Here is a 26368-nt window from a genome sequence, read left to right as displayed (position 1 = left end):
CAAGCCGCTGCTTTCGTTTCATGACGCCAAACGTTGCATAATTCAGTCGGCTTCAGGGACGCACATGCTTGTTCAAAAAAATGACGCATGAGGCTCAGGTGTGATCTTTCAACCCTCCTCCTGTCCTGTCACGTTACCGGCCTCGGATTTGAGTCCAATGTTGGAACTTACTTTGGCAGACTTGTGCGGCGGTGATGATCACTATCACTATTCCCACTATTCCCACTATTCCCACTATTCCCACTATTCCCACTATTCCCACTATTCCCACTATGTAATGTAGAATAGTCAGAAAAAGGTGTAACTAAAAGCCGTTTTGTTTAATCGGCAGTGTTTATTTGTGGTGCACGTGCACGTGTGCCGAGCGCATGTGTCAGCGCAGTGACACTTGCACTTGCACCAGCTGTCAAAGGTCACATGATAAACGCTTCAGCTGTGTTGACATGTTAAACTTTCAGAAATGACAAATACCGTGCCGATGTGTATCTTTTTTTTTTTTTGCACATTACCAAAAATATTACTTTTATTTAATGACATTATGAAGTAATTATGAAATATAAATTGTCCAGTAACATTACACACTAAATTGCAACGGCAATATTTTAACATACGCTGATGTGGACTCAACCGCTCTTGATGGTGTCCTCCCGCGGCAAAGTCCGGCTAAGTGGCAGATGTACGAATGTTTTGGCAAAGTAAACAGTGACTCCAAAGTGACCTTGGAAAAGTTGCTAAAACTCAAAGGGTGGATAAACGGGCAAGGCCATGTGTGGTCTTATGTAAATCCCAGATGGCCTCAAAAGTCGCATGTGACGGAGAGAAAAAGGAGGGAGGGGTTGTCGTCTGACTGACTGACCACAGGGGCGCCCGGACGCCAACGCCACGGGCCACAACACCTGGGTGGGGACATGGCGTTCGCTCAAATTTGAGAAATTGTCATGAAATGTCAAAAAAAAAATCAAATTTGACATCTAATCTAAACCTTCCAGCTCAAATTTATAAAATCTATTCAGTCAATATCTTTATAGTAAATGGACCCCCCGCCCCCACTTTGGGACCCTCTGGCCTTTTCTTCCTTTTCTTTTGGCTCACTACTCTGGGAGATGTAAGGAAGTCCCAAAAGTTAGTTTTTTTATTAGGCTCATTTTCACTTTCACTGAAATGGCTTTCCTTTTCTTTGGTGCACTTCTGCTTGGGAAAATTATGAAGTCCCCTAAGCTAACTAATAACCAATGATGTTGGTGGCCTTGTTTCCGCTCTCTGAGTTTTTATTAGGCTCATTTTCACTTCCACTGTAAATGCTTTCCTTTTCTTTGGTGCACTTCCGCTGAGGAGAATCATGAAGTCCCCTAAGTTAACTAATAAGCAGTGTTGTCGGTGGCCCTGTTTCCGCTCTCTGAGCTTTTTAGTAGGCTCATTTTCACTCCCATGGTGATGGCTTTCCTTTTCTTTGTTGCACTGCCACTTGGGAGAATCATGAAGTCCCCTAAGTTAACTAATAAGCAATGTTGTTTCCGCTCTCTGAGTTTTGTTATTATGCTTATTTTCACTTTCACTATAATGGCTTTCCTTTTCTGTTGTGCACTTCCGCTTAGGAGAATCATGAAGTCCCCTAAGTTAAATAATAACCAATGATGTTGGTGGCCTTGTTTCCGCTCTCTGAGCTTTTTATTAGGCTCATTTTCACTTCCACTGTATTGGCTTTCCTTTTCTTTGGTGCACTGCCACTTGAAGTCTCCTAAGTTAACTAATAAACAAACAATAATGTTGGTTGCCCTGTTTCCGCTCTCTCAGCTTTTTATCATGCTCATTTTCACTCCCACGGTAATGGCTTTCCTTTTCTATGCTCATTTTCACTTCCATTGTAATGGCTTTCCTTTTCTTTGGTGCACTTCCACTTAGAAGAATCATGAAGTCCCCCACGTTAACTAATAAGCAATGTTGTTGGTGGCCCTGTTTCCGCTCTCTCAGCTTTTTGTCATGCTCATTTTCACTCCCATGGTAATGACTTTCCTTTTCTATGCTCATTTTCACTTCCACTGAAATGGCTTTCCTTTTCTTTGGTGCACTGCCGCTTGGGAGAATCATGAAGTCCCCTAAGTTTACGAATAAGCAACGTTGTTTCCGCTCTCTGAGTTTTTTATTATGCTCATTTTCACTTTCACTGTAATGGCTTTCCTTTTCTTTGGTGCACTTCCACTTAGGAGAATCATGAAGTCCTCTAAGTTAACTAATAAGCAGTGTTGTTGGTGGCCCTGTTTCCGCTCTATGAGCTTTTTTATCATGCTCATTTTCACTCCCACGGTGATGGCTTTCCTTTTCTTTGGTGCACTGCCGCTTAGGAGACTACAGGAATTGTAAAAAGTTGACTACTGAGCATTGCTAGTCTTTCTCAGTGTAGATAAAAAGCAAGCTGGAGGTCCAAAACGGGCCCGGGCTACAATTTAAAGACCCCAAACCTAGCTGAATCAGAATGAGGAGGCCACAGATTCCCGAGTCGTTGCTGTTCCCGATGTTTCGTCTTCATCTCGGTCAGATTGGAGCTGAGTCAACACATCCAGTGTTGACGCATCTGTGGATATCTTCTGAAGGCACGCACCTGCTTGCTGATAGCCAAGTTCCAGTGTGTGTGCTTTGCAACAAGAAACACACACAGCTGCTCCCCGGCTCGGACATTTTTTCTCTTCCAAAATCAACTCCAGACGGGGGTCGCGTCATAAGTGGACCGCTGCGAGGGCGGTCTCACCGCTGGGGACTTCCGCTTGCCCGCCGCTGTGACCCGTTTCCTTCTGAGCGATCTGGGCAGCCACGGCGCTTGTTTGCCGCGCTCCCCGTGTGTTCCATCTGCACGGAGACGGGTCACGGATTGAGAAAGTCGGCCTTTTTGTTTGAGCACAGCCAGACTCAAAAGACAACAACAATCTGGTGTTTGTTTTACAAACGTGTTATTATGCCGGCTGGGTGATGAGTATTTATTCCTAGTCATGCCTCGGAGTTGAACCGCGGCACCTTTAGTGTTTTGTGGTGGGTGTCGTGTTGTTGTTGTAGGCTCTGGCAGCATTTTACCATTGCTAAAGATAGAAATGGCTCTTTCTTTTGTTTTTTTTTCCCGCTTTTTTTCCCAATTTTTTTATTAGGCTCATTTTCTCTTCCACTGTAATGGCTTTCCTTTTCTTTGGTGCACTGCCACCAGGGAGAATCATGAAGTCCCCTAAGTTAACTAATGCGCAATGTTGTTGGTGTCCCTGTTTCTGCTCTCTGGGCTTTTAATTCGGCTCATTTTCACTCCTGTGGTAATGGCTTTCCTTTTCTTTGGTGCACTGCCACCAGGGAGAATCATGAAGTCTCCTAAGTTAACTAATAAGCAATGTTGTAGATGGTGGCCCTGTTTCCGCTCTCTCAGCTTTTTATCATGCTCATTTTCACTCCCATAGTAATGGCTTTCCTTTTCTTTGGTGCACTTCCGCTTAGGAGAATCATGAAATCCCCTAAGTTAACTAATAACCATTGATCTTGGTGGCCCTGTTTCCGCTCTCTGAGCTTTTTATTTGGCTCATTTTCACTCCTGTGGTAATGGCTTTCCTTTTCTTTGGTGTACTGCCACCAGGGAGAATCATGAAGTCCCCTAAGTTAACTTATACGCAATGTTGTTGTTGGTGGCCCTGTTTTTGCTCTTTGGGCTTTTTATTCGGCTCATTTTCACTCCCATAGTGATGGCTTTCCTTTTCTTTGGTGCACTTCCACTTAGGAGAATCATGACATCGCCTAAGTTGACTAATAACCAATGATCTTGGTGGCCCTGTTTCCGCTCTCTGAGCTTTTTATTTGGCTCATTTTCACTCCTGTGGTAATGGCTTTCCTTTTCTTTGGTGTACTGCCACCAGGGAGAATCATGAAGTCCCCTAAGTTAACTTATACGCAATGTTGTTGTTGGTGGCCCTGTTTTTGCTCTTTGGGCTTTTTATTCGGCTCATTTTCACTCCCATAGTGATGGCTTTCCTTTTCTTTGGTGCACTTCCACTTAGGAGAATCATGACATCGCCTAAGTTGACTAATAACCAATGATCTTGGTGGCCCTGTTTCCGCTCTCTGAGCTTTTTATTTGGCTCATTTTCACTCCTGTGGTAATGGCTTTCCTTTTCTTTGGTGCACTGCCACCAGGGAGAATCATGAAGTCTCCTAAGTTAACTAATAAGCAATGTTGTAGATGGTTGCCCTGTTTCCGCTCTCTCGGCTTTTTATCATGCTCATTTTCGCTTCCACTGTAATGGCTTTCCTTTTCTTTGTTGCACTGCCGCTTGGGAGAATCATGAAATCCCCTAAGTTAACTAATAAGCAGTGGAGCTATAAATAATAAATAAATAAAATAAAATAAAAATAAAAGAAATGGCTCTTTCTGGTCTCTACATACACTCTTTTACAATAAATGACCATCTATAAAGTAGATGGTCATATTGATGATATTGTAAGTCTCAATAAAAATATTATATAAAGATTAAGCCTAAATGTAGTCAGATCTCTGGTTTTCATGTTGTTTTCACCTCTAAATGCAGCCCAGACAGGTCAAAACACTCTTTCACAATAAATGACCATCTATAAAGTACCGTCAAATAGATGCTGAAGTACCCTTAAGTGTGTTGCGACGGCCATATTGACATATTGAAAATGGTAATGGTAATGGTTTTATTTCATTTGAACATGCATCAGATTACAATTGAATGCATCCCATAATCAGTTCACAGTTCCACATGTCCAAAAGGAGTAGGAAGAAGCAAAGCTTATTAAATCCTACCCCTCAATCTGGTACTTTTACAATCAGTAACTCTTACATTTGTTCACTTCCTGCTTTCCTAATATAGTTTAAGCGTTTTTTTAGTGTTTTTTGTTTGTTTGTTTGTTTTTTATCATGTACCGAAATACAAGGTGATATGATATTATTTTAGCTGTTTGAAGATGAACTACATCGGCAAGTTTAAAAAAAAACATTATTTTAATAGTGTGTGTTTGTGGCGAAATGATAACAAAATTGACATTATTTATCATGTGCATTTGAAAAAATAATCAGAATATTTCGCTTGTGCAATATAAATATGTAATTTGACGACATTATGGTACAAACATGCATTGTCAATCGGAGTACCCTTCTGTCCGGTGTGGACATTTGCATCCGCATACACGCAGGGAGACGTGGCCGAGGTTATTACGGAGCAGGGCGGGAGAGGAACCATCTGATGGCAGCAGATGGAGGGAGCCAGGAAAGCGGTAGAAGAAGCTGGAAATCAGGACAAGACCAAATGCGTACACGGCCTCTCATCTTAAGGCGATGATTTCACTTTAGATCCCGTCTGCTCCAGCGCGTCCATCTCATGCTCAACTTGGGGATGGAATAGAAACCACTTTATGGATGATATTTATTGATCGCTTGCCCATTAAGATGAAGGCAAACATGCTCTTTGTCCAACTACATTTGTACATACATGATTTCATGGTCAGCTTTTAGCTATAAATACCATATATATATATGCAGGTATGAAATATTTTAAGATCTCTTAAGATCTTTTAAGATCTTTTAAGATCTCTTAAGCTCTTTTAAGATCACTTAAGATCTTTTAAGATCTTCTAAGATCTTTTAAGATCTTTTAAGATCTTTTAAGATCTCTTAAGAGCTTTTAAGATCTTTTAAGATCTCTTAAAATCTTTTAAGATCTCTTAAGATCTTTTAAAATATTTTAAGATCTCTTAAGATCTCTTAAGATCTTTGCAACAAAACGCAAGAAGTGAGTGTCTGTAAAAGCATCTTGGCAACATTTTCAGACCACAATTAGGTGAGTAAAACTTCCCATTACGACCCAGTCTGGTGCACACATTTAAACACAGCAAACAATAAAACATGCAACATACAACTTAAATTCAATTTTAATTGAAATATCAGATTTAATTTTTTGTCTTACTTTTGATTTAAATGTATGCATCATTCCACCCGCGGCCATCTCTGTGTGGAGTTTGCACGTTCTCCCCGTGCATGCGTGGGTTTTCTCCGGGTACTCCGGTTTCCTCCCACATTCCAAAAACATGCTAGGTTAATTAGCGACTCCAAATTGTCCATAGGTATGAATGTGAGTGTGAATGGTTGTTTGTCTATATGTGCCCTGTGATTGGCTGGCCACCAGTCCAGGGTGTACCCCCCGCCTCTCGCCCCAAGACAGCTGGGATAGGCTCCAGCACCCCCTGGTGAAGATAAGCGGTAGAAAATGAATGAATGAATGAATGTGTGCATCATTCACCCACGGCACCAGTGACGCCCATAAAAATATCTATTGTTGTCACACGTTCACAGTTTTCAGATCAACTTTTGCAATAACTAACTAATATTGATCTAAAACTTTTAAGTGTTTCAATCATGCAAAAAAAAACAATAACAGTATGAACATTGTGATCACATTTTGGTGTCTTTTTGAAATAAAGGCTAAGAAAGAATTGAAAAAGATGTGGCTTACAACAGAACGACCCATGAACGCCTCTTTGTTGCAGAATGGAGCAGTTCCAGGCGAGTCGGTGAGGAAGGATGAAAACTCCCGACGAGGGAACTGGGGCAACCAAATCGAGTTTGTCCTCACCAGTGTGGGCTATGCTGTGGGTCTGGGAAATGTTTGGAGGTTCCCCTACCTCTGCTACAGAAACGGAGGAGGTAGGTAGACTGGACCATGAACGACTGCAAGGAACGCTTTGGTATTGTCTAAATTGTTTGTTTCTTTCAGCTTTTTCCTGATTACGGACTCTAAATGAGAAGTGCTACGTCCACTTTGTCACGTAAACATTATTTTATTTTATTTTATTTTATTTTATTTTATTTTATTTTATTTTATTTTATTTTATTTTATTTTATTTTATTTTATTTTATTTTATTTCTGACATTAGTTTTAGATTATTCTTCTAATATGATAATTTGATATTTATATTAATTTTTGGTTTTTGTTGTTTTTTTTGTGTAAATATTTATGTTCAATTATAATTTTAGAATGTGGCGTGGGCCAATAGAAATAGCCGACAACCGCAAATATATTAACAGTTTATTTTTGTAAAATTGTGACACAGTTGGTTAAAACACTACTTTTTTTTTTTCATATTTTGACTTTATTCTTGTAAAACGACAGCATTTATTTTTTCATTTCTGCTATTTCAGAAACTATTTCCACTTTCTTTTTCTTTCTTGTAATGGTGACTTTATTCCAATAATAGTTTGACTTTATTCTTATTACATAACTTTTTCCACATACTAATTTTACAAAAATGTACACTTATTTTTTCCCCATAACATCACAACTTTTTTTTTTCAAGTTCATGCTAAATGTTATTTTTCCTCATATGTAACACTATTAAAATTAGGACATTTAGATTTTTTTTATTATATATTATTTATTTATATTATTATATACTTTTTTTATTCTTATTTTGACTTTATTCCATTTTTGGGTTTTTTTTTAGTTTTCTGATAAAAATTATCAGCTACCTGAAATGTCACTGCCATGGTGTTTGAAAATTGCAAAAGATTTGCCAGAGACCTCCATGGTGTCATACCAGCTGCTCTGAGCATGTGCCCGAATACAGTGCACCTTGCTGGGCCACAGCAGGATGCTCTTCCCCCTCTGTGTTCTGCTTCTCCTGATGGTAGTAAATTATATATTTGATTAGGACAAATTTATTCCAGTCCTCCTAACCTCCAGGAGTGTAGAAACGACTCAAACTACTATTGTTTTGAAAAAAAAAGACATAATACATCTAGCTGGAATTGACCAAGTCGTGTGTGCTTTTCCTTCCAGGTGCCTTTATGCTCCCGTATTTTATCATGTTGGTCTTCTGTGGCATTCCGCTCTTCTTCCTGGAGTTGTCCTTCGGCCAGTTTGCCAGCCTGGGGTGTCTGGGAGTCTGGAAGATTAGCCCAATGTTCAAAGGTTTGTTGTGTATTTTGTGTGTAATACTCATAAATCAGATTGTATACGTTCAGGTTGAACCTTGGTTAGCGTCGTTAATTCCTTCCAGAAGGAAACTGAAACGGATGCTAACCAAATCAATTTTCCCTTAACTAATTCAAGACCAAAAACATAGATAAATCCATACGGATATATAAATACTGTAGATGTGTCAAACACTAGCACATGCCGCCATTACTTAACCTTTGGGACTTCATTGTGTCCGTCCAGCAGCAGTGCGCCAAGGAAAAGGAATGCAAGTGAAAATGAACATCATAAAAAAAAAAAAAAGTCTTTGGGTCCAAAGAGGAGTTGATTTAGGTATAAGTTCCAACTTCCTGGACGTTACATTGGAGTAAACATCTGCACGTGAAAAGCATACATCGCTAAGAACGTGAGGGCAAGTCAACATAACTTTGTACTTTGGCTTCCACGAGTCACGTTTTTCATCAAGTTTACTGTCTGAGTGGGTTTACTTTTTGCAAACACGCATTTTTATCAGTAAAAACACAATACTTTTTTTTCTTGAGGAAAAATAATAGTAACTAGAAAATTCCCGTGGAAATTTTGATGGGCTTGCCACCTGTGCTGTGAACCTCGGGCCCGGTGTGCAAATGGTTACCATGCTAGCACCTAGCAAGAACGCCTCAAGTACCGAAAAGGTTGATGCAGTCCCATCGTGTCCCCACATCATGCCATGTGTCTATTTGCATTTAGACGTTAGCAAATTAGCTTAAATGCTAACATGCTAACGGCTACCAAGCTAGCACCTAGCAAGACAGCCTCAGGTCACGAAAAGTTTGGGGCAGTCCCATAGTGTCCCCACATCATGCCACGTGTGTATTTGCCTTTAGACATGAGTAAATTAGCTAAAATGCTAACATGCTAACAGTCATCATGCTAGCACCTAGCGAGATGGCCTCAAGTTTAGAAAGTACCAAGGTTGTCCTATAACTTCCCTCCATCATGCCATGTGTGTATTTGCCTTTAGACATGAGTAAATTAGCTAAAATGCTAACATGCTAACAGTCATCATGCTAGCACCTAGCGAGATGGCCTCAAGTTTAGAAAGTGCCAAGGTTGTCCTATAACTTCCCTCCATCATGCCATGTGTGTATTTGCCTTTAGACATGAGTAAATTAGCTAAAATGCTAACATGCTAACAGTCATCATGCTAGCACCTAGCAAGATGGCCTCAAGTTTAGAAAGTACCAAGGTTGTCCTATAACTTCCCTACATCATGCCATGTGTGTATTTGCCTTTAGACATGAGTAAATTACCTTAAATGCTAACATGCTAACAGTCATCATGCTAGCACCTAGCAAGATGGCCTCAAGTTTAAAAAGTGCCAAGGTTGTCCTATAACTTCCCTACATCATGCCATGTGTGTATTTGCCTTTAGACATGAGTAAAATACCTTAAATGCTAACATGATAACAGTCATCATGCTAGCACCTAGCGAGATGGCCTCAAGTTTAGAAAGTACCAAGGTTGTCCTATAACTTCCCTCCATCATGCCATGTGTGTATTTGCCTTTAGACATGAGTAAATTAGCTAAAATGCTAACATGCTAACAGTCATCATGCTAGCACCTAGCGAGATGGCCTCAAGTTTAGAAAGTGCCAAGGTTGTCCTATAACTTCCCTCCATCATGCCATGTGTGTATTTGCCTTTAGACATGAGTAAATTAGCTAAAATGCTAACATGCTAACAGTCATCATGCTAGCACCTAGCGAAAGGGCCTCAAGTTTAGAAAGTACCAAGGTTGTCCTATAACTTCCCTATATCATGCCATGTGTGTATTTGCCTTTAGACATGAGTAAATTACCTTAAATGCTAACATGCTAACAGTCATCATGCTAGCACCTAGCAAGATGGCCTCAAGTTTAAAAAGTGCCAAGGTTGTCCTATAACTTCCCTCCATCATGCCATGTGTGTATTTGCCTTTAGACATGAGTAAATTAGCTAAAATGCTAACATGCTAACAGTCATCATGCTAGCACCTAGCGAGATGGCCTCAAGTTTAGAAAGTGCCAAGGTTGTCCTATAACCATCCTACATCATGCCATGTGTGTATTTGCCTTTAGACATGAGTAAATTAGCTAAAATGCTAACATGCTAACAGTCATCATGCTAGCACCTAGCGAGATGGCCTCAAGTTTAGAAAGTGCCAAGGTTGTCCTATAACTTCCCTCCATCATGCCATGTGTGTATTTGCCTTTAGACATGAGTAAATTAGCTAAAATGCTAACATGCTAACAGTCATCATGCTAGCACCTAGCGAGAGGGCCTCAAGTTTAGAAAGTACCAAGGTTGTCCTATAACTTCCCTACATCATGCCATGTGTGTATTTGCCTTTAGACATGAGTAAATTACCTTAAATGCTAACATGCTAGCAATTAGCATTTAGCCACAGAGACAGTTGAGAAGTTTTCTCTGGAATGTGGCTGTTCTAAAAATAGAACAGGTGTACCTAATATAGTGGCCCATTTTTGACCGTTTTGGTTTAAAGCGTCGCCATAGTTACACAAAACATTCCAAAAAATAAATACTGCTGTAGTCCCGAGCCTCACGATTCCGGCGGTGTAACATTTGCGGTTTTGGCCGCATTACATGCGCAATAATGGGAAGATTAAGATATAATAATAATAGCTAAACACCACAAGGAATAACAATATGGGCTTGCTCAGTAATGCAAGCCCCATAGACTGCTGCTGTCTATGGGGCTTGCATTACTGAGCAAGCCCATAACTAAACACCACAAGGAATAACAATATGGGCTTGCTCAGTAATGCAAGCCCCATAGACTATGGGGCTTGCATTACTGAGCAAGCCCATAATAATAACTCATTCAATCCCAGCCATGTTTCCTAAGAGGATCCTTTGGGTGTCTAAAACTGTATGGATGAACTCGAACCTGTGTTCTTCCCCGCCAGGTGTGGGCTACGGCATGATGGTGGTGTCCACCTACATCGGGATTTATTACAACGTGGTGATTTGCATCGCCTTCTACTACTTCTTCATGTCCATGACTAACTTATTGCCGTGGACGTACTGCAACAACCCCTGGAACACGCCCGACTGCAGCGGAGTGGTGAGCCAAAGCGGCCAGATTAACGGCACCCTGGCCAACGTCACCCACGGCGTGGCGGCGGGGGTCAGCGAGGTCGTCAATCGCACCAAGAGGACCAGTCCCAGCGAGGAATACTGGAAGTAAGTACATTGTATTCCCCTGTTTGGCAGTTCGGGAATGACGTGACCTCAGTTTGTCACTTCGGCCAACCGTTGTCAAATATTTATTCAAGATTCCTGGAAATCTACAACCTTTCATCGGAGTGGAACAGCTCATGAACGACATGCAGGACACGTGTTATTTATTTTGCGAACCAGTCCCAGCACTCGGGAGACCATAGTTCCTCCCCCATATTGTGACTTACGCCAAAATAATCCCAGTTAGAGCATACAATATATTTTTTCCATTAGAGCCCTCTCGACATGAAATAACACCCCTATATTCACATTTCACTCCTGTTACCTGCAGTGGCTTTTGTCTCACAAATAAGACAATATAAAATTTCAGTCAAATTTACTGACACCTAGTGGCCAGTGTGGAATACTACATATTATATTTGTATTTTAGCTAATTCCGCCATTTTTATACTTGATTTCAAGCTGCACGGTGTTCGAGTGGTTAGCGCAGAGGCCTCACAGCTAGGAGACCGGAGTTCAATTCCACCCTCGGAGTTTGCATGTTCTCCCCGTGCATGCATGGGTTTTCTCCGGGTACTCCCACATTCCAAAAACATGCTAGGTTAATTAGCGACTCCAAATTGTCCATAGGTATGAATGTGAGTGTGAATGGTTGTTTGTCTATATGTGCCCTGTGATTGGCTGGCCACCAGTCCAGGGTGGAGCCCGCCTCTCACCCCAAAACAGCTGGGGTAGGCTCCAGCACTAGGTGCATTTTTTTGGTAAAAAAAAAAAAAAATCAATAAAAAAATGTCAAAAAATCAAATAAAAAAAAATCAAAAATCAAGTCAAATTATTTAGGGGGGGCTTAAGAACATTTTAAGGGGACTGAAGCCCCCCTAAATTAGGCTTAATGATGCCACTGATACCAAGCAATTTGTGAGGATAAGCGGTAGAAAATGAATGAATGAACATTAGAGCCCTCTTGACATGAAATAACACCCCTATAATCACATTTGACTCCTGTTACCTGCAGTGGCTTTTGTCCCATAATAAAAACTTTAAGATAAGACAAGATAATATAAAATTTCAGATAAATTTAATCCCAGTTAGAGCATCATTAGAGTCCTCTCAACATGAAATAACACCCCTATAATCACATTTCACTCCTGTTACCCGCAGTGGCTTTTGTCTCATAATAGAAACTTTAAGACAAGATAATATAAAATTTCAGATATATTTAATCCCAGTTAGAGCATCATTAGAGCCCTCTCGACATGAAATAACACCCCTATAATTACATTTGACTCCTGTTACCCGCAGTGGCTTTTGTCTCACAAATAAGACAATATAAAATTTCAGACAAATTTACTGACACCTGGTGGCCAGTGTGCAATACTACATATTATATTTGTATTTTAGCTCATTTAGCAAATTTTGTACTTGATTTCAGCAGACAAAATATGCGTAATAATGCATATAAAAGTCGTGTGTTTATTTTAGACACTACGTGCTGGACATCTCCGACGACATCGGCAACTTTGGAGAAGTGCGCCTCCCCATCCTGGGCTGCCTGGCTGTGTCCTGGGTGGTGGTCTTCCTCTGCCTCATCAGGGGCGTCAAATCCTCGGGAAAGGTCCGTGTTCTCACTCCTCTCTTCCTGCGTGAGTGACGTGTACACGTCACATGCGTGTGATGTGTAATTCCAGGTGGTGTACTTCACAGCCACATTCCCTTATGTGGTTTTGACCATCCTGTTTATCCGCGGCATTACCCTGGACGGGGCCGTCAACGGGATCATGTACTACCTGACTCCGCAGTGGCAGAAGGTCCTGGATGCTAAGGTATTTTTACAAGCATATATAACATGTCGAGGTGTCGATCCTGGGTCATAATCTGTCTCAACCTGCATGAGAACTACGCCTCGGGAGACAGCGACCCCCCCCCCCCCCCCCCCATCGTCCCACCCCCCCCCCTCCCTTAAACATGCAGCAAAAGCCACACAGAACTCGTTCAAACACAGCAAAGTAAATCTTCTAGGGGGGCCAAGTCAAAACCACAGATCTCAGTACAGTGGCTGGACCTGCTATAGGAGCTGTTCACACCCGATCCCGATGCAACCTGACAGAACCTGAGCTCTTTAGCAAAAGGAATGGGACAAAATGTCTCGATCAGACCCACTGCTGGGATTGTAGTATACAGTAGGGCTGCACGGTGGATAAGTGGTTTGCGCGCAGACCTCACAGCTAGGAGGCCCAGAGTTCAACTCCACTCTCGGCCATCTCTTTGCATGTTCTCCCCGTGCATGCGTGGGTTTTCTCCGGGTACTCCGGTTTCCTCCCACATTCCAAAAACATGCTAGGTTAATTAGCGACTCCAAATTGTCCATAGGTATGAATGTGAGTGTGAATGGTTGTTTGTCTATATGTGCCCTGTGATTGGCTGGCCACCAGTCCAGGGTGTACACCGCCTCTCGCCCGAAGACAGCTGGGATAGGCTCCAGCACCCCCCGCGACCCTCGTGAGGAAAAAGCGATAGAAAATGAATGAATGAATGAATGAGTATACAGTAGGGCGGCACGGTGGTCAAGTGGTTAGCGCGCAGACATCACAGCTAGGAGGACCAGGGTTCGACTCCATCCTCGGCCATCTCTTTGCATGTACTCCCCGTGCATGAGTGGGTTTTCTCCGGGTACTCCGGTTTCCCACATTCCAAAAACATGCTAGGTTAATTAGCGACTCCAAATTGTCCATAGGTATGAATGTGAGTGTGAATGGTTGTTTGTCTATATGTGCCCTGTGATTGGCTGGCCACCAGTTGGGATAGGCTCCATTCCGACCGAGAGGTAGGAGGACATACAGTCAAAACAGAATGGGGCACAGGATTGACCCCTGGGGGACACCACACAGTACATTTCAGGGCTCTGACATTATATGAGGGGCTGCACGGCGTTCGTGTGGTTAGCGTGAGGAGACTCAGGTTCAATTCCACCCTCTGCGTGTGGAGTTTGCATGTTTGCATGCGTGAGATTTCTCCGGGTACTCTCCGGGTTTCCTCCCACATTCCAAAATTCCAAAAACATGCTAGGTTAATTAGCGACATTATGACATTGACATGACATTATATGGCTGGCAGACACACTAAAGTTTCTGACAGTCAAGTATGATGTAAACCAGCAAAGAACTGGACCTGACATCAACAACCAGGTTTATTAGAATGTTGTGGTCCACCGTGTCCAAGGCCGAAGACAGGTCCAGCAGGACTAGTACTGTACAACATGATGTCACTGGATACTTTCAGTATCATAGATGTTATGTGACTCAAGGAATGATATAAGTACATATATATATATATATCATGTAATGTTCCTGTAATGTCGTTATAGGGGTGTTATTTTATGTCTAGAGGGCTCTAATAAGACTGAAAAGCATGCATATTTAGAAGGTCATAAACAGGGTTTCTATATACAGATAACCTTATATAGTAACAGTTTTCCGACTTTGTCAATAACGAGTGGCGGCGCCAATTAGTGGTTCTTGTGTTGTTTTCCCAGGTGTGGGGAGATGCTGCGTCACAGATTTTCTACTCCCTGGGATGTGCGTGGGGCGGCCTCATTACGATGGCTTCCTATAACAAGTTCCACAACAATTGTTTCAGGTACTTTAACACTATTCCTCATAAAGGTGCTTCAGAGAATAGTTCCGCTATTCTTTGGCCTCACTGATTGGTCCACAACGTATAAGGCAGGCCAAGCATCCGGGGAATCGGTTATTGCTTACAAACCACTTTACTCTCTCCGAGTCTTTTATCATACCATATCATTTATCATACCAAGCCCCCTGGAGATGTACAGGATATGAATGACTGTAGTAGACATTCAAAAAAAATCAAAAAAATTACAAAAACAACAAAGGAACAAGAACCGGGATATAACTTTCCCACTTTTGGACAGATTTAGTAGAGATACCATTAAATGTACACAAGTACACACAATCTATACTGCAAAACCGCTGCTCAAGCTCTGAAACCATTCTGTCCAGTGGACAGTGATCAATGATATCATCATCATTATTATATTATTAATTAGACTATTATTATTATTACTATCATCATTATTCTTCTTCTGATTATTATTACTACTACTACTAGTAGTAGTAGGCTAGTATTAGCCTGCTTATTGGCTTGCTTATTAGCCTGCTTTTGCCCTATTATATGAAATTTGTCAGATTTTTTTTGTAAAAAAAATTAATACATAAAAAAGTATCAAATTATTTATTTTATTATTTATTTTTATTATTTATTTTTTCATTATTCCTCTGAGTAATACGTATATGAAATTTGTCAGATTTTTTTTTGTAAAAATAAAATCAATAAAAAATATCAAATTATTTATTTTATTATTTATTTTTTCATTATTCTTCTGATTATTACTTATATGAAATTTGTCAGATTTTTTTTAACAAGATCAATAAAAAATCAACAAAAAATATCAAATTATTTATTTTATTATTTATTTTTTCTTCCGATTATTACTTATATGAAATTTGTCAGAGATTTTTTTGTAAAAAAAAATCAATAAAATCAATAAAAAAATATCAAATTATTTATTTTATTTTATTCATTCATTCATTATTTTATTCATTATTACAACTACTACTAGTAGTAGTAGGCTAGTATTAGCCTGCTTATTGGCTTGCTTATTAGCCTGCTTTTGCCCTATTATATGAAATGAGTTTTTTTTGTAAAAACTAAAAAAAGATTTGAAAAAATCATTAAAAAAAATAATAAAAAATCTATAAAAAATATACAATTATTTAGGGGGGCTTAAGAACATTTTAGGGGGACTGAAGCCCCCCTAAAATAGGCCTAATGACGCCACTGATACCAAGCAATTTGGTGCAGTGCAGCTTCCAGCTTGGTTTTTCCAACAGTTTGGCATGACCATGAATGAGCATTAGGAGTTTTTTCACTGCGTTCATCATTATAGATCATTTACTAATGTACACAAAAATAAATGCAAATTACTGCAAAATGTGAATTCCATTTCCGCTCTAGCCACGATCTGACGACCGTCCAATCTGCTTTTCCGTGTACAGAGACAGCATCATCATCAGCATCACCAACTGTGCTACCAGCGTCTACGCCGGCTTTGTCATTTTCTCCATCCTGGGCTTCATGGCACACCATCTGAACGTGCCCGTATCGGAGGTGGCCGACCACGGCCCGGGACTGGCCTTTGTGGCCTACCCGGAGGCTCTCACTCTGCTGCCCATTTCCCCACTGTGGTCGCTGCTCTTCTTCTTCATGCTCATCCTTCTCGGGCTGGGGACTCAGGTGAGACTGGAATACTCGCTTGACCGAGTATCATGGATCATGGAGGAAGGAATTTACTGCATATGTCATATATATATACGTACGTACAAGTATACCATCACATATATATTCATCAATCATGCTGTTTTATGGTTGCTATTAGTCAGAATTTCACATGTTTTTTCATGACTTAAGCATATTGACTCATATTATTGGCTAAATAAGGGAAGGGTCAGCAACCCACGGCTCCAGAGCCGCATGTGGCTTATATGTTATGGCTCCCTTTGCAATGCTTGAATATTTTTTAACACCCGAGTGGGGAAAATGCGCGTCTTTGTAATGAGTTTTTAAAAATCCAACTTTATGTGAGGCCATGAATGCATCCTGACTGATTTCTGACTGGTGATTGGATGAGCAGAAACATGAAGGAAAATAAGTAATACTTTCCCAGAGCTATTTGGCATTTCTAAAAATAAATTAGATAATTAAAAAAAAACTACAGTTTACAGTAGTTTACACATATGTACTTTTATGTAAGTTTACTTCCAATACTAGCAAGAATACTCCAACTTGTCTTTTCTTATCTGAACTACTTTGATACCCCCAAATTCCCTCCAACGTTGTTTTTAACGTATGTTTTGCGGCTCCAGGCTAGCGGTTAAAATGGCTTTTTTCATAATAAAGGTTGCCGACCCCTGGGCTAAATGAATTAAAAAACTGTTGTAATGATATGTAGTATTGTACACTGGTCACTAGGTGTCAGAAATGTTCCTGTAATGTTGTTATAGGGGTGTTATTTTATGTCTAGAGGTCTCTAATAATACTGAAAAGTGTATTTAGAAGGTCGCAAACAGGGTATTTTTCAATAAAGAATCCTACTTTGCGGAAATTAATTTACCACAGACCAATTAATTGCAATAAACGAGTGGCTCCTGAAGTATATAATTATCTTTCATAACAGAAACATAAATAATTCTCCTTTCTTCCTTCAGTTCTGCTTACTGGAGACGCTGGTGACGGCCATTGTGGATGAGATCGGCACCGACTGGATCATCAGAAACAAGACCGTGGTTACGCTGTGCGTGGCGATTGTCGGATTCCTACTGGGAGTGCCACTAACAACTCAGGTAAGACCGCCAGGATGCATTTCCCATCCTGGAGCATTCCCAGTCCTCCCATTTTCCTACCGCATGTGTGTTTCTGCTCACAGGCAGGAATCTACTGGTTGCTCCTGATGGACAATTACGCTGCTAGCTTCTCTCTGGTCATCATTTCCTGCATCATGTGTGTCTGCATCATGTATATTTATGGTAAGGATGGGCTGCCTTTCAGTTTGGCAGAGTTTTCTATCCTTATTGGTTATCCTCCAAGAACATGGATATCAATAAAAGTACTACTCGGACTCTTTGCCATAGAAGTAAGGCAACCCAAGCTGATGTTTTTTCTTACCGTCTTTTCCTGCAGGTCACCGAAACTATTTCAAAGACGTTGAGATGATGCTGGGTTTCCCTCCTCCGCTCTTCTTCAAAGTGTGCTGGAGGTTCATCTCCCCCGTTATTATTTCTGTAAGTTCATATAACGGCCTTTGTTAGGTTTCTGATGGACAAAAGAATGAAAATAAAAGTTCTTTTTCCTCCACTTCTGCACCCCCTGTCAATGCCAACCACGTTGTGTGGCAAAGAGAGGAAGTACTTGTTTTAATGGTAAACAAAACACAGATTTTATATATTTACAATGTTTCACAACACTGCCGACTAGTGGCCAACATAAGTAACGGAGTGGGGGAGAGAAGCGGAAGGAGCAATTAATGACACGCGAAAAAGTATAGTGATTACAAAAATGAAAAACACATACCTGATGGACAAAAGAATGAAAATAAAGTTCTTTTTTCCTCCACTTCTTCACCCTACACAGACGGGACATAAATTACACATTGTAACAAAAACCACAACGGGCCTAATGTAACGCAAATCCCGCCAGAAATGTAAATGAAAAGAAGCCCTTTTAACTAAAACCAACAATCGAAATAACATAAAACCACTTGAAATGACAAATATATCGACATAAAAACAATATACACAACACAGATGACCAAATCTTAAACTAAACAACACATTTTGTCTGCAGCTCTTTAACTGAACTTACCCTCCGTCAATGCCAGTCACGTGGTGTGGCAAAGACCGGAAGTGCTACCAGAGCTGGGGGCAACTACGGAAGCCCGGGAGGAGCAGAAGTGAAAGGATAAAATAAAGCAATGGAAAATGTAAACAAGATAAGAAAATACTAATTGAGATAAAAATTCACATAATAACTAAATAATAATACATTCACGCATTTAGAAAATAAATAATAATGTGCATTTTTAACTCTGTTACATTAACACACCACGTTTGAATACCGCTAACACATTTTAGGAATCTGACCTACATTTCCGGAGTTAATCTGTCTTTGTTTCCGAATTCCAACCTCAAATCTTTCTGACTGGGAAATGGACACGAGCAGCCTCTATCAGTAGAATTTTCCCAAGCACATGTATTATTAGTCCACTAAGCCTCTGAACCAAACACAAAATGCATTGTTGTGGATTACAGCTTCCATTTCAGGCCTTTTTTTCCCCCCTTTTCATTCATTACATCATCGACTAAAAGTCTGCTCTCCGGGTTCCTGTGAAGATGACTTTTCATCTTCATAACTCTAATAAGCTTTTGAATGAAACCAACGAGTTAGAATTTAACCTATCGACGTTCAAAAACGTTCTGCAAATGGCAGAAAATGGGGAGTAATTGAGAAGTACTGCTATTTTTGACCAAAATATAGGAACAGATGGACACAAAGTCACGGTCTGACCTTCAGGTAGAGGCTAGCAGGCGAGGCTGGTTTCTCCAAGCCACGTCTACATACCGTAAATTCCATAAAAGCCGCAACTTTTTCTTAAACTTTGATCCTTTTGCTTATGCATTTATATACGATCACAATCACAACTACTGATTTCATCACACAGCGACTTAATACTCAAAAGGTGTATAAACAAATATACAAATATGTCCCAATATGATTCAAAAATGTGTTTAAACCCAACCACTGCAATAATATTATTAACCATTGAGTGTAAAGTTGCAGTGTGATGAATTTAATGTTGTTTGCAAGATGACACTGTGAGTCAGACTGTTATATGAAATAATGACTTGCAATAATGACCGGATATTGCATATCGGCACTCGCTCATTCTGCCCTTTCCCCCACAGTTTATCCTGATCTTCACGGTGATCCAGTACAAGCCCATCACCTACAATGACTACGTTTACCCCGGCTGGTCCCTGGCCATCGGTTTCGCCATGGCTCTGTCCTCCGTCATCTGCATACCCATCTACGCCCTCTACAAGATCTCAAGGTCCCCGGGGGCCACTTTCAGAGAGGTAGGTTTTGGTCACCGTACACTCGCGGGTGCTCAAGGAAGACCCGACTTTCACTAACTCATGGGTGCTTGACGAAGCATCGACTTTCGCTGACTCACGGGTGCTCGACGAATACTTGCTCAACAGAGATTCATGTTTCACCGACTCACGTGTGCTCGTTGAAGACTTTTCATTGACTGGCGTGTGCCTGCAGAAGACTCGACTTTCACTGATTCACAGGTTCTTGTCAAAGACTACTTACACTGACTCACGGGTGCTCAACGAGTACTCGAGTTCCACTGAGTCACAGGAGTTTGACAAAGATCACCTTCCACAGACTTATGGGCGATTGGTGGAAGACTCTTTTTTTCACTGACTCACGGGTGCTCAACGAATACTTGAGTTCCACTGAGTCACAGGTGCTCGACAAAGACTTGTGTTTCACTGATTCACAGGTAGTGACATAGACCCACAGACTTATGGGTGATTGGGGAAGACTTGTTTTTCACTGACTCACGGGTGCTCAGCGAATACTTGAGTTTCACTGATTCACAAGTAGTGACAAAGACTCACAGACATATGGGTGATTGGTGGAAGACTCGTTTTTCACTGACTCACGGGTGCTCAACGGATACTCGAGTCTCACTGATTCACAGGTAGTGACAAAGACTCACAGACTTATGGGTGATTGGGGAAGACTCGTTTTTCACTGACTCACGGGTGCTCGACAAATACTGGATTTCCACTGAGTCACAGGTGCTCGACAAAGACTTGTGTTTCACTGATTCACAGGTAGTGACAAAGACTCACAGACTTATGGGTGATTGGTAGAAGACTCGTTTTTCACTGATTCACGGGTGCTCAACAAATACTGGAGTTCCACTGAGTCACAGGAGTTTGACAAAGACTCACCTTTCACAGACTTATGGGCGATTGGGGAAGACTTGTTTTCCATTGACTCACAGGTGCTCAACAAATACTCGAGTTCCACTGAGTCACAGGTGCTCAACAAAGACTTGTGTTTCACTGATTCACAGGTAGTGACGAAGACTCACAGACTTATGGGTGATTGGGGAAGACTCTTTTTTCACTGACTCACGGGTGCTCAAAGAATACTCGAGTTCCACTGAGTCACAGGTGTTTGACAAAGACTCACCTTTCCCAGACTTATGGGCGATTGGTGGAAGACTCGTTTTTCACTGATTCACGGGTGCTCAACGAATACTCGAGTTCGACTAAGACACAGGTGTTTGACAAAAAGACTCACCTTTCCCAGACTTATGGGCGTTTGGTGGAAGACTTGTTTTTCACCGACTCACGGGTGCTCAACGAAACTGGAGTTCCACTGAGTCACGGGTGTTTGACAAAGACTCACCTTTCACAGACTTATGGGCGATTGGTGGAAGACTCGTTTATCACTGACTCACGGGTGCTCAACGAATACTGAAGTGCCACTGAGTCACAGGTGTTTGACAAAGACTCACCTTTCACAGACTTATGGGTGATTGGTGGAAGACTCGTTTTTCACTGATTCACGGGTGCTCAACGAATACTCGAGTTCGACTAAGACACAGGTGTTTGACAAAAAGACTCACCTTCCCCAGACTTATGGGCGTTTGGTGGAAGACTTGTTTTTCACCGACTCACGGGTGCTCAACGAAACTGGAGTTCCACTGAGTCACGGGTGTTTGACAAAGACTCACCTTTCACAGACTTATGGGCGATTGGTGGAAGACTCGTTTATCACTGACTCACGGGTGCTCAACGAATACTGAAGTGCCACTGAGTCACAGGTGTTTGACAAAGACTCACCTTTCACAGACTTATGGGTGATTGGTGGAAGACTCGTTTTTCACTGATTCACGGGTGCTCAACGAATACTCGAGTTCCACTGAGTCACAGGTGCTCGACAAAGACTTGTGTTTCACTGATTCACAGGTAGTGACAAAAACTCACAGAATTATGGGTGATTGGTGGAAGATGCGTTTTTCACTGACTCACGGGTGCTCAATGAATACTCAAGTTCCACTGAGTCACAGGTGCTCGACAAAGACTTGTGTTTTACTGATTTAGAAGGTAGTGACAAAGACTCACAGACTTATGGGTGATTAGAGGAAGACTTGTTTTTCACTGACTCACGGGTGCTCGACGAATACTCGAGTTTCACTGATTCACAGGTAGTGACAAAGAGTCACAGACTTATGGGTGATTAGAGGAAGACTCTTTTTTCACTGACTCACGGGTGTTCAACGAATACTCGAGTTTCACTGATTCACAAGTAGTGACAAAGACTCAGACTTATGGGTGATTGGTGGAAGACTCGTGTTTCACCGACTCACGGGTGCTCAACGAATACTGGAGTTCCACTGAGTCACAGGTGTTTGACAAAGACTCACCTTTCACAGACTTATGGGTAATTGGGGAAGACTCGTTTATCACTGACTCACGGGTGCTCAACAAAGACTCAATTTTCACAGACTTTCTACAAACCGAGTCGTTGAAAAGAATCGCGTTTCCCACCTCTAGCAAATATGGATGAAAAACTTATTTTTGACGCCACTTTTATTGTTCTCGCTTTTTGTATCAGCGCTTGAAGAGTGCTTGCCAGCCTCATCCCAAGTGGGGCCCGGCCCTGCGGGAGCACCGCATCGGCCGCTACGCCCCCGCAGCCACGGAAGACACTGTGGAGGCTCGTCCCCTCAAGGAGAAGGACGAGCTGAAAGAGGAGCTGCGGGAGGAGGAGAAGGAGAGGAAGGATGACATCAGCCTCACCATCCAGGGAAGCAACGGCTCCACCAACACGCACAACAACCCCAACCCGAGTGCATAGACGGCGGCCGGCTACCGTCGCCGTGCGCCCACCCCCCCCCCCCTCCATCCTTTCTCCTCCCTTCTCCTCCAATCCTCACCCCACTTTCCCACAGTCCTCTGTGGGGGAGATCCCTTTTTGCTGGAGACCTTTACATATTGTAAGGGCTTATTATATCTATCCTAACCTCTGCTGTCTAGCTGTGATATATTAGCAAAAACAAAAAAAAAAAGGCACAAAAAAAGGAATAAATTGGGTCATCGTCCAAATGATTTGCGTATGTTTGCGTGCGTGCGTGGGATTGTTTCGTTTCTTGCACATAATTTAATATTTCCTCATCTTCACATGCAGTTAGAGGTATGCTAGATGCTGTTTGTGTCGTGCACAGACGCACGCACTCTTCTCCTGACATCTTGAACCTGGGCCCGCATGGGATGGGTGGAAGCAGAACCTTTTAAACCCCCGCTTTGCCCCCCCTACCTTCCTCCCCCACACCCCTCTTTCGGCCCCCATCTACTGTGCCGTAATACACACCAGGTGAAAATGAATTACCACGTTCAAAGGACGTTCCTTTGCATACACCTTGCACCGCACCGTGACCTCACAGACTAATTCTCTTGTTTCTTTACTTTCGCTTTCACTTTCTTCACTTCTCAGGGTCCGAGTAAGCTTTGAGGTTTGCTTTCGTTGAAATCACAGATACAGTAATCCCTCGCCACATCACGCTTGTTCAAAAATATATTAATTTTTTTTTGTTTTTTTAAAGCATTTTCACGCAGAAAATGTGATTTATTAACTAAAGTAAAAATTTCAGGCATTCAGAATTCGGTAGATGCATTGAAAGACGTCACAATGCCATGTAGTGTTGTACACTGGTCACCAGGGGTCAGTAATGTTACTCTAATGTGATTATAGGGGTGCTATGTCATGTCTAGAGGGCTCTTATTACTGTAATGTTAGGTGAGACACACAAGCACCAGGCTTTTATTGTGGGTTTTGAACGCATTCACAGAAATATAGTCTTATTTATGTCTCATCATGTCTACTATGGGGTAACATGAGCGTAAAGGTGACTATAGGGGTGTTATTTCATGTCTAGAGAGCTCTTGTCACTGTAATGTTATTTGAGACACACAAGCACCAGGCTTTTATTGCGGGTTTTGAACACATTCACAGCAATATAGTCTTATTTATGTCTCATCATGTCTACTATGGGGTAACATGAGCGTAAAGGTGACTATAGGGGTGTTATTTCATGTCTAGAGGGCTCTTGTCACTGTAATGTTATTTGAGACACACAAGCACCAGGCTTTTATTGCGGGTTTGAAGACATTCACAGCAATATAGTCTTATTTATGTCTTATCATTATGATCACATGAGCGTAAAGGTGACTATAGGGGTGTTATTTCATGTCTGGAGGGCTCTTGTTACTGTAATGTTATTTGAGACACACAAGCACCAGGCTTTTATTGCGGGTTTTGAACACATTCACAGCAATATAGTCATATTTATGTCTTATCATGTCTACTATGGGATAAAGGTGACTATAGGGGTGTTATTTCATGTCTAGAGGTCTCAAATGTAAAAACAAATTTTGAAGGTGGTAAACAGGTTACAAAAATTACAAAAATATTCCATTCCTAAATAAAGAGTCCTAGCGGAATGTGCGGATGATGGTTGGGCCTGGAAGTGATGAAGGAGGGATTACTGTATCCCGAGGTATCGACACCAGTGGGGATTGCTCTAAGACTGCAAGGGAGCTCATTTTGCCCTAAAATGTCCCAAAAAATGACCTGTCTCAGTCTTGCATAATAATATTATTAGTCCATAGAAGGGCGGAGTTGATGGTGACATAAATCGGTGAATGCTATTTTACCAACATGAAGGACAGGCATACATAATTCGTGAATTATTATTATTATTGACAGCGTAATGGGACAAATTGGCCTGCTTTGCCAGGTCATGGCTTGCAGTTGCACCTTTCGTCCGCAGGATGGGGCTGTTCTCCTGTGTACAGTTGGAGGTAGCAATCAAAGCCACATAGTGAAAAATTAATGCAGGAAGAAATATTGTACAAACACCGCTATTGCTTCTTTACTTCTTTAATCGGTTTCATAATATTTTTTCACATATATTTTGACTTTATTCCCATAATATTTTAATTTGCTACCAAACCTCATTTTTAAAAAATTTACTTAATTTAGTTTTTTTGTTCCTCAAAATAGTACAAATAAAGCACAAAAGAGTATTTTCTTCTATAATACAATTTTTTTTAATAATACACCAGGTTATTCTTGGAAATCCTTTTTCTTAATATTAATATTAATAATATTAATTAATAATATTAATATTCTCCAATATTTCCAATTATTTCGACTTGTTCTTGGAATTCTCATTATATTTTCACTTCATCTTTAGAAACGCTTCACAGTTTTCCAAAAATTCCAACTTCATGCATTGTTTTGTTTGTTTTTCATAAAAATTTGACTTAAAAACATATTTTTTTAGAATTTAACTTCATGCTAAAAGATGTTATTCTTCCTGGGAATATTACCCACACCATGATTCTGGTAAAAAAAAAAATACTACTTTTTTTTTACTAATTTTTTTGTTTTGTGTTGCCATTTTTTGCTGTTTTTTTAGGTTTGTAGTTCAATTATATTTTTTTAGAATGTGGCACGGGCTGCAAATGGCCCCCGGGCCGCACTTTGGACACCCTCTGATTCGTATTTCTAGACAGGAAGCGTGGACACCATGCCTCCGTTAGCGGTCTCAGCATCCCTCGTTCTAACGCCGCCATGTTGTCATACTAGCTGTGTATACGCCCTCCGCCCCGCCGACCCCCCCCCACCTCCATCCCTGCTGGCCCCCACCACTCCCCCGACCTTTGTACAGTCATGTAAAAAAAAAAAAAAATGTTATTCCAGTACTGACTGTGTATCTTTACGTTTGTCGTTAGGGAGGCACGTTTGTTTGCTTTTCATTTGTCCTTCTTAGTGTAACGTAGACGTCACGTGTAGTGTGTACTACTTGTGTGTATAGTGCGTTAGCGTCCGCTACTGCTGAGTCTGCATGTAGAGCAGACGTAGTATTAATGTCAACGTACCTCTAATTTTCACTCTTACTCTGCTCATGTACTCATATACTGTCTGTATATACAGATATATAGACAGTATATACACATACACACACATACATATATATATATATATATATACAGTATATACACATATATGGTATGAAAAAGTGGTAATTTTCAAGGTTTTCCAGGTAAATATATTATATAGCAGACCAATACACTGATAGATGACAAGGGAAACACTAAATTAGCTAGGTCGACTCATTGACCTTTGACCCTTGACCTGAAGTGAAGCCAATCATAATAAATTCTCACATGACCTCATGAACAAAGATTGTTCAACATCATGGTCTAAGGGAAGGATACAAACAGCGAAAAACTGGAAGACCACAGGAACGGTTCTAGTTAAGGCCCGGAGTGGCAGTCCGAGATTATGTAATCTCAGATCCAATCCACAGACCAGCTCCAAAGACCTCCAACCTGATCTTGGTGCAGATGTTGTCACTGTGCATCCTTCATCTATTCATTGCACATCGTACAAGGAGATGCTGAACGGGAAAGTCATGCGGAAGAAGAACACAGCATTCCAAGACAAATACTTGCTACCCACAG

The 26368-nt window shown here is 41.2% G+C and overlaps 1 protein-coding gene across 4 annotated transcripts in view; it reads left to right on the top strand.

Moving 5' to 3' along the window:
• The window catches only part of slc6a9 (solute carrier family 6 member 9), a 66854-nt gene extending 42585 nt beyond the window's left edge, over positions 1-24269 (top strand). For 3 of the 4 annotated variants that reach the window (XM_058066768.2, XM_058066767.2, XM_058066770.2), the window contains exons 2-13: positions 6532-6688; positions 7821-7952; positions 10907-11183; positions 12663-12795; positions 12869-13003; positions 14713-14816; positions 16256-16493; positions 17465-17599; positions 17683-17782; positions 17937-18037; positions 19718-19888; positions 22455-24269. In XM_058066768.2, coding sequence (XP_057922751.2) covers positions 7829-7952; positions 10907-11183; positions 12663-12795; positions 12869-13003; positions 14713-14816; positions 16256-16493; positions 17465-17599; positions 17683-17782; positions 17937-18037; positions 19718-19888; positions 22455-22697 — 1761 coding nt within the window. In that variant the 5' untranslated portion in view covers positions 6532-6688; positions 7821-7828 and the 3' untranslated portion in view covers positions 22698-24269. The remainder of the gene's footprint in view (positions 1-6531; positions 6689-7820; positions 7953-10906; positions 11184-12662; positions 12796-12868; positions 13004-14712; positions 14817-16255; positions 16494-17464; positions 17600-17682; positions 17783-17936; positions 18038-19717; positions 19889-22454) is intronic. The other variant, XR_013627502.1, reaches the window with a different exon arrangement.
• The last annotated feature ends 2099 nt before the right edge of the window (positions 24270-26368 follow it).

This window comes from Doryrhamphus excisus, linkage group LG6 (genome assembly GCF_037039965.1).
Source record: "Doryrhamphus excisus strain RoL-2023G ecotype Guam linkage group LG6, RoL_Dexc_Guam_v1.1, whole genome shotgun sequence".
In the NCBI taxonomy this organism is placed as follows: Eukaryota; Metazoa; Chordata; class Actinopteri; order Syngnathiformes; family Syngnathidae; genus Doryrhamphus; species Doryrhamphus excisus.
The sequence above is the reverse complement of the archived record's forward strand: the minus strand, read 5'-3'. Positions and strand labels throughout refer to the sequence as shown.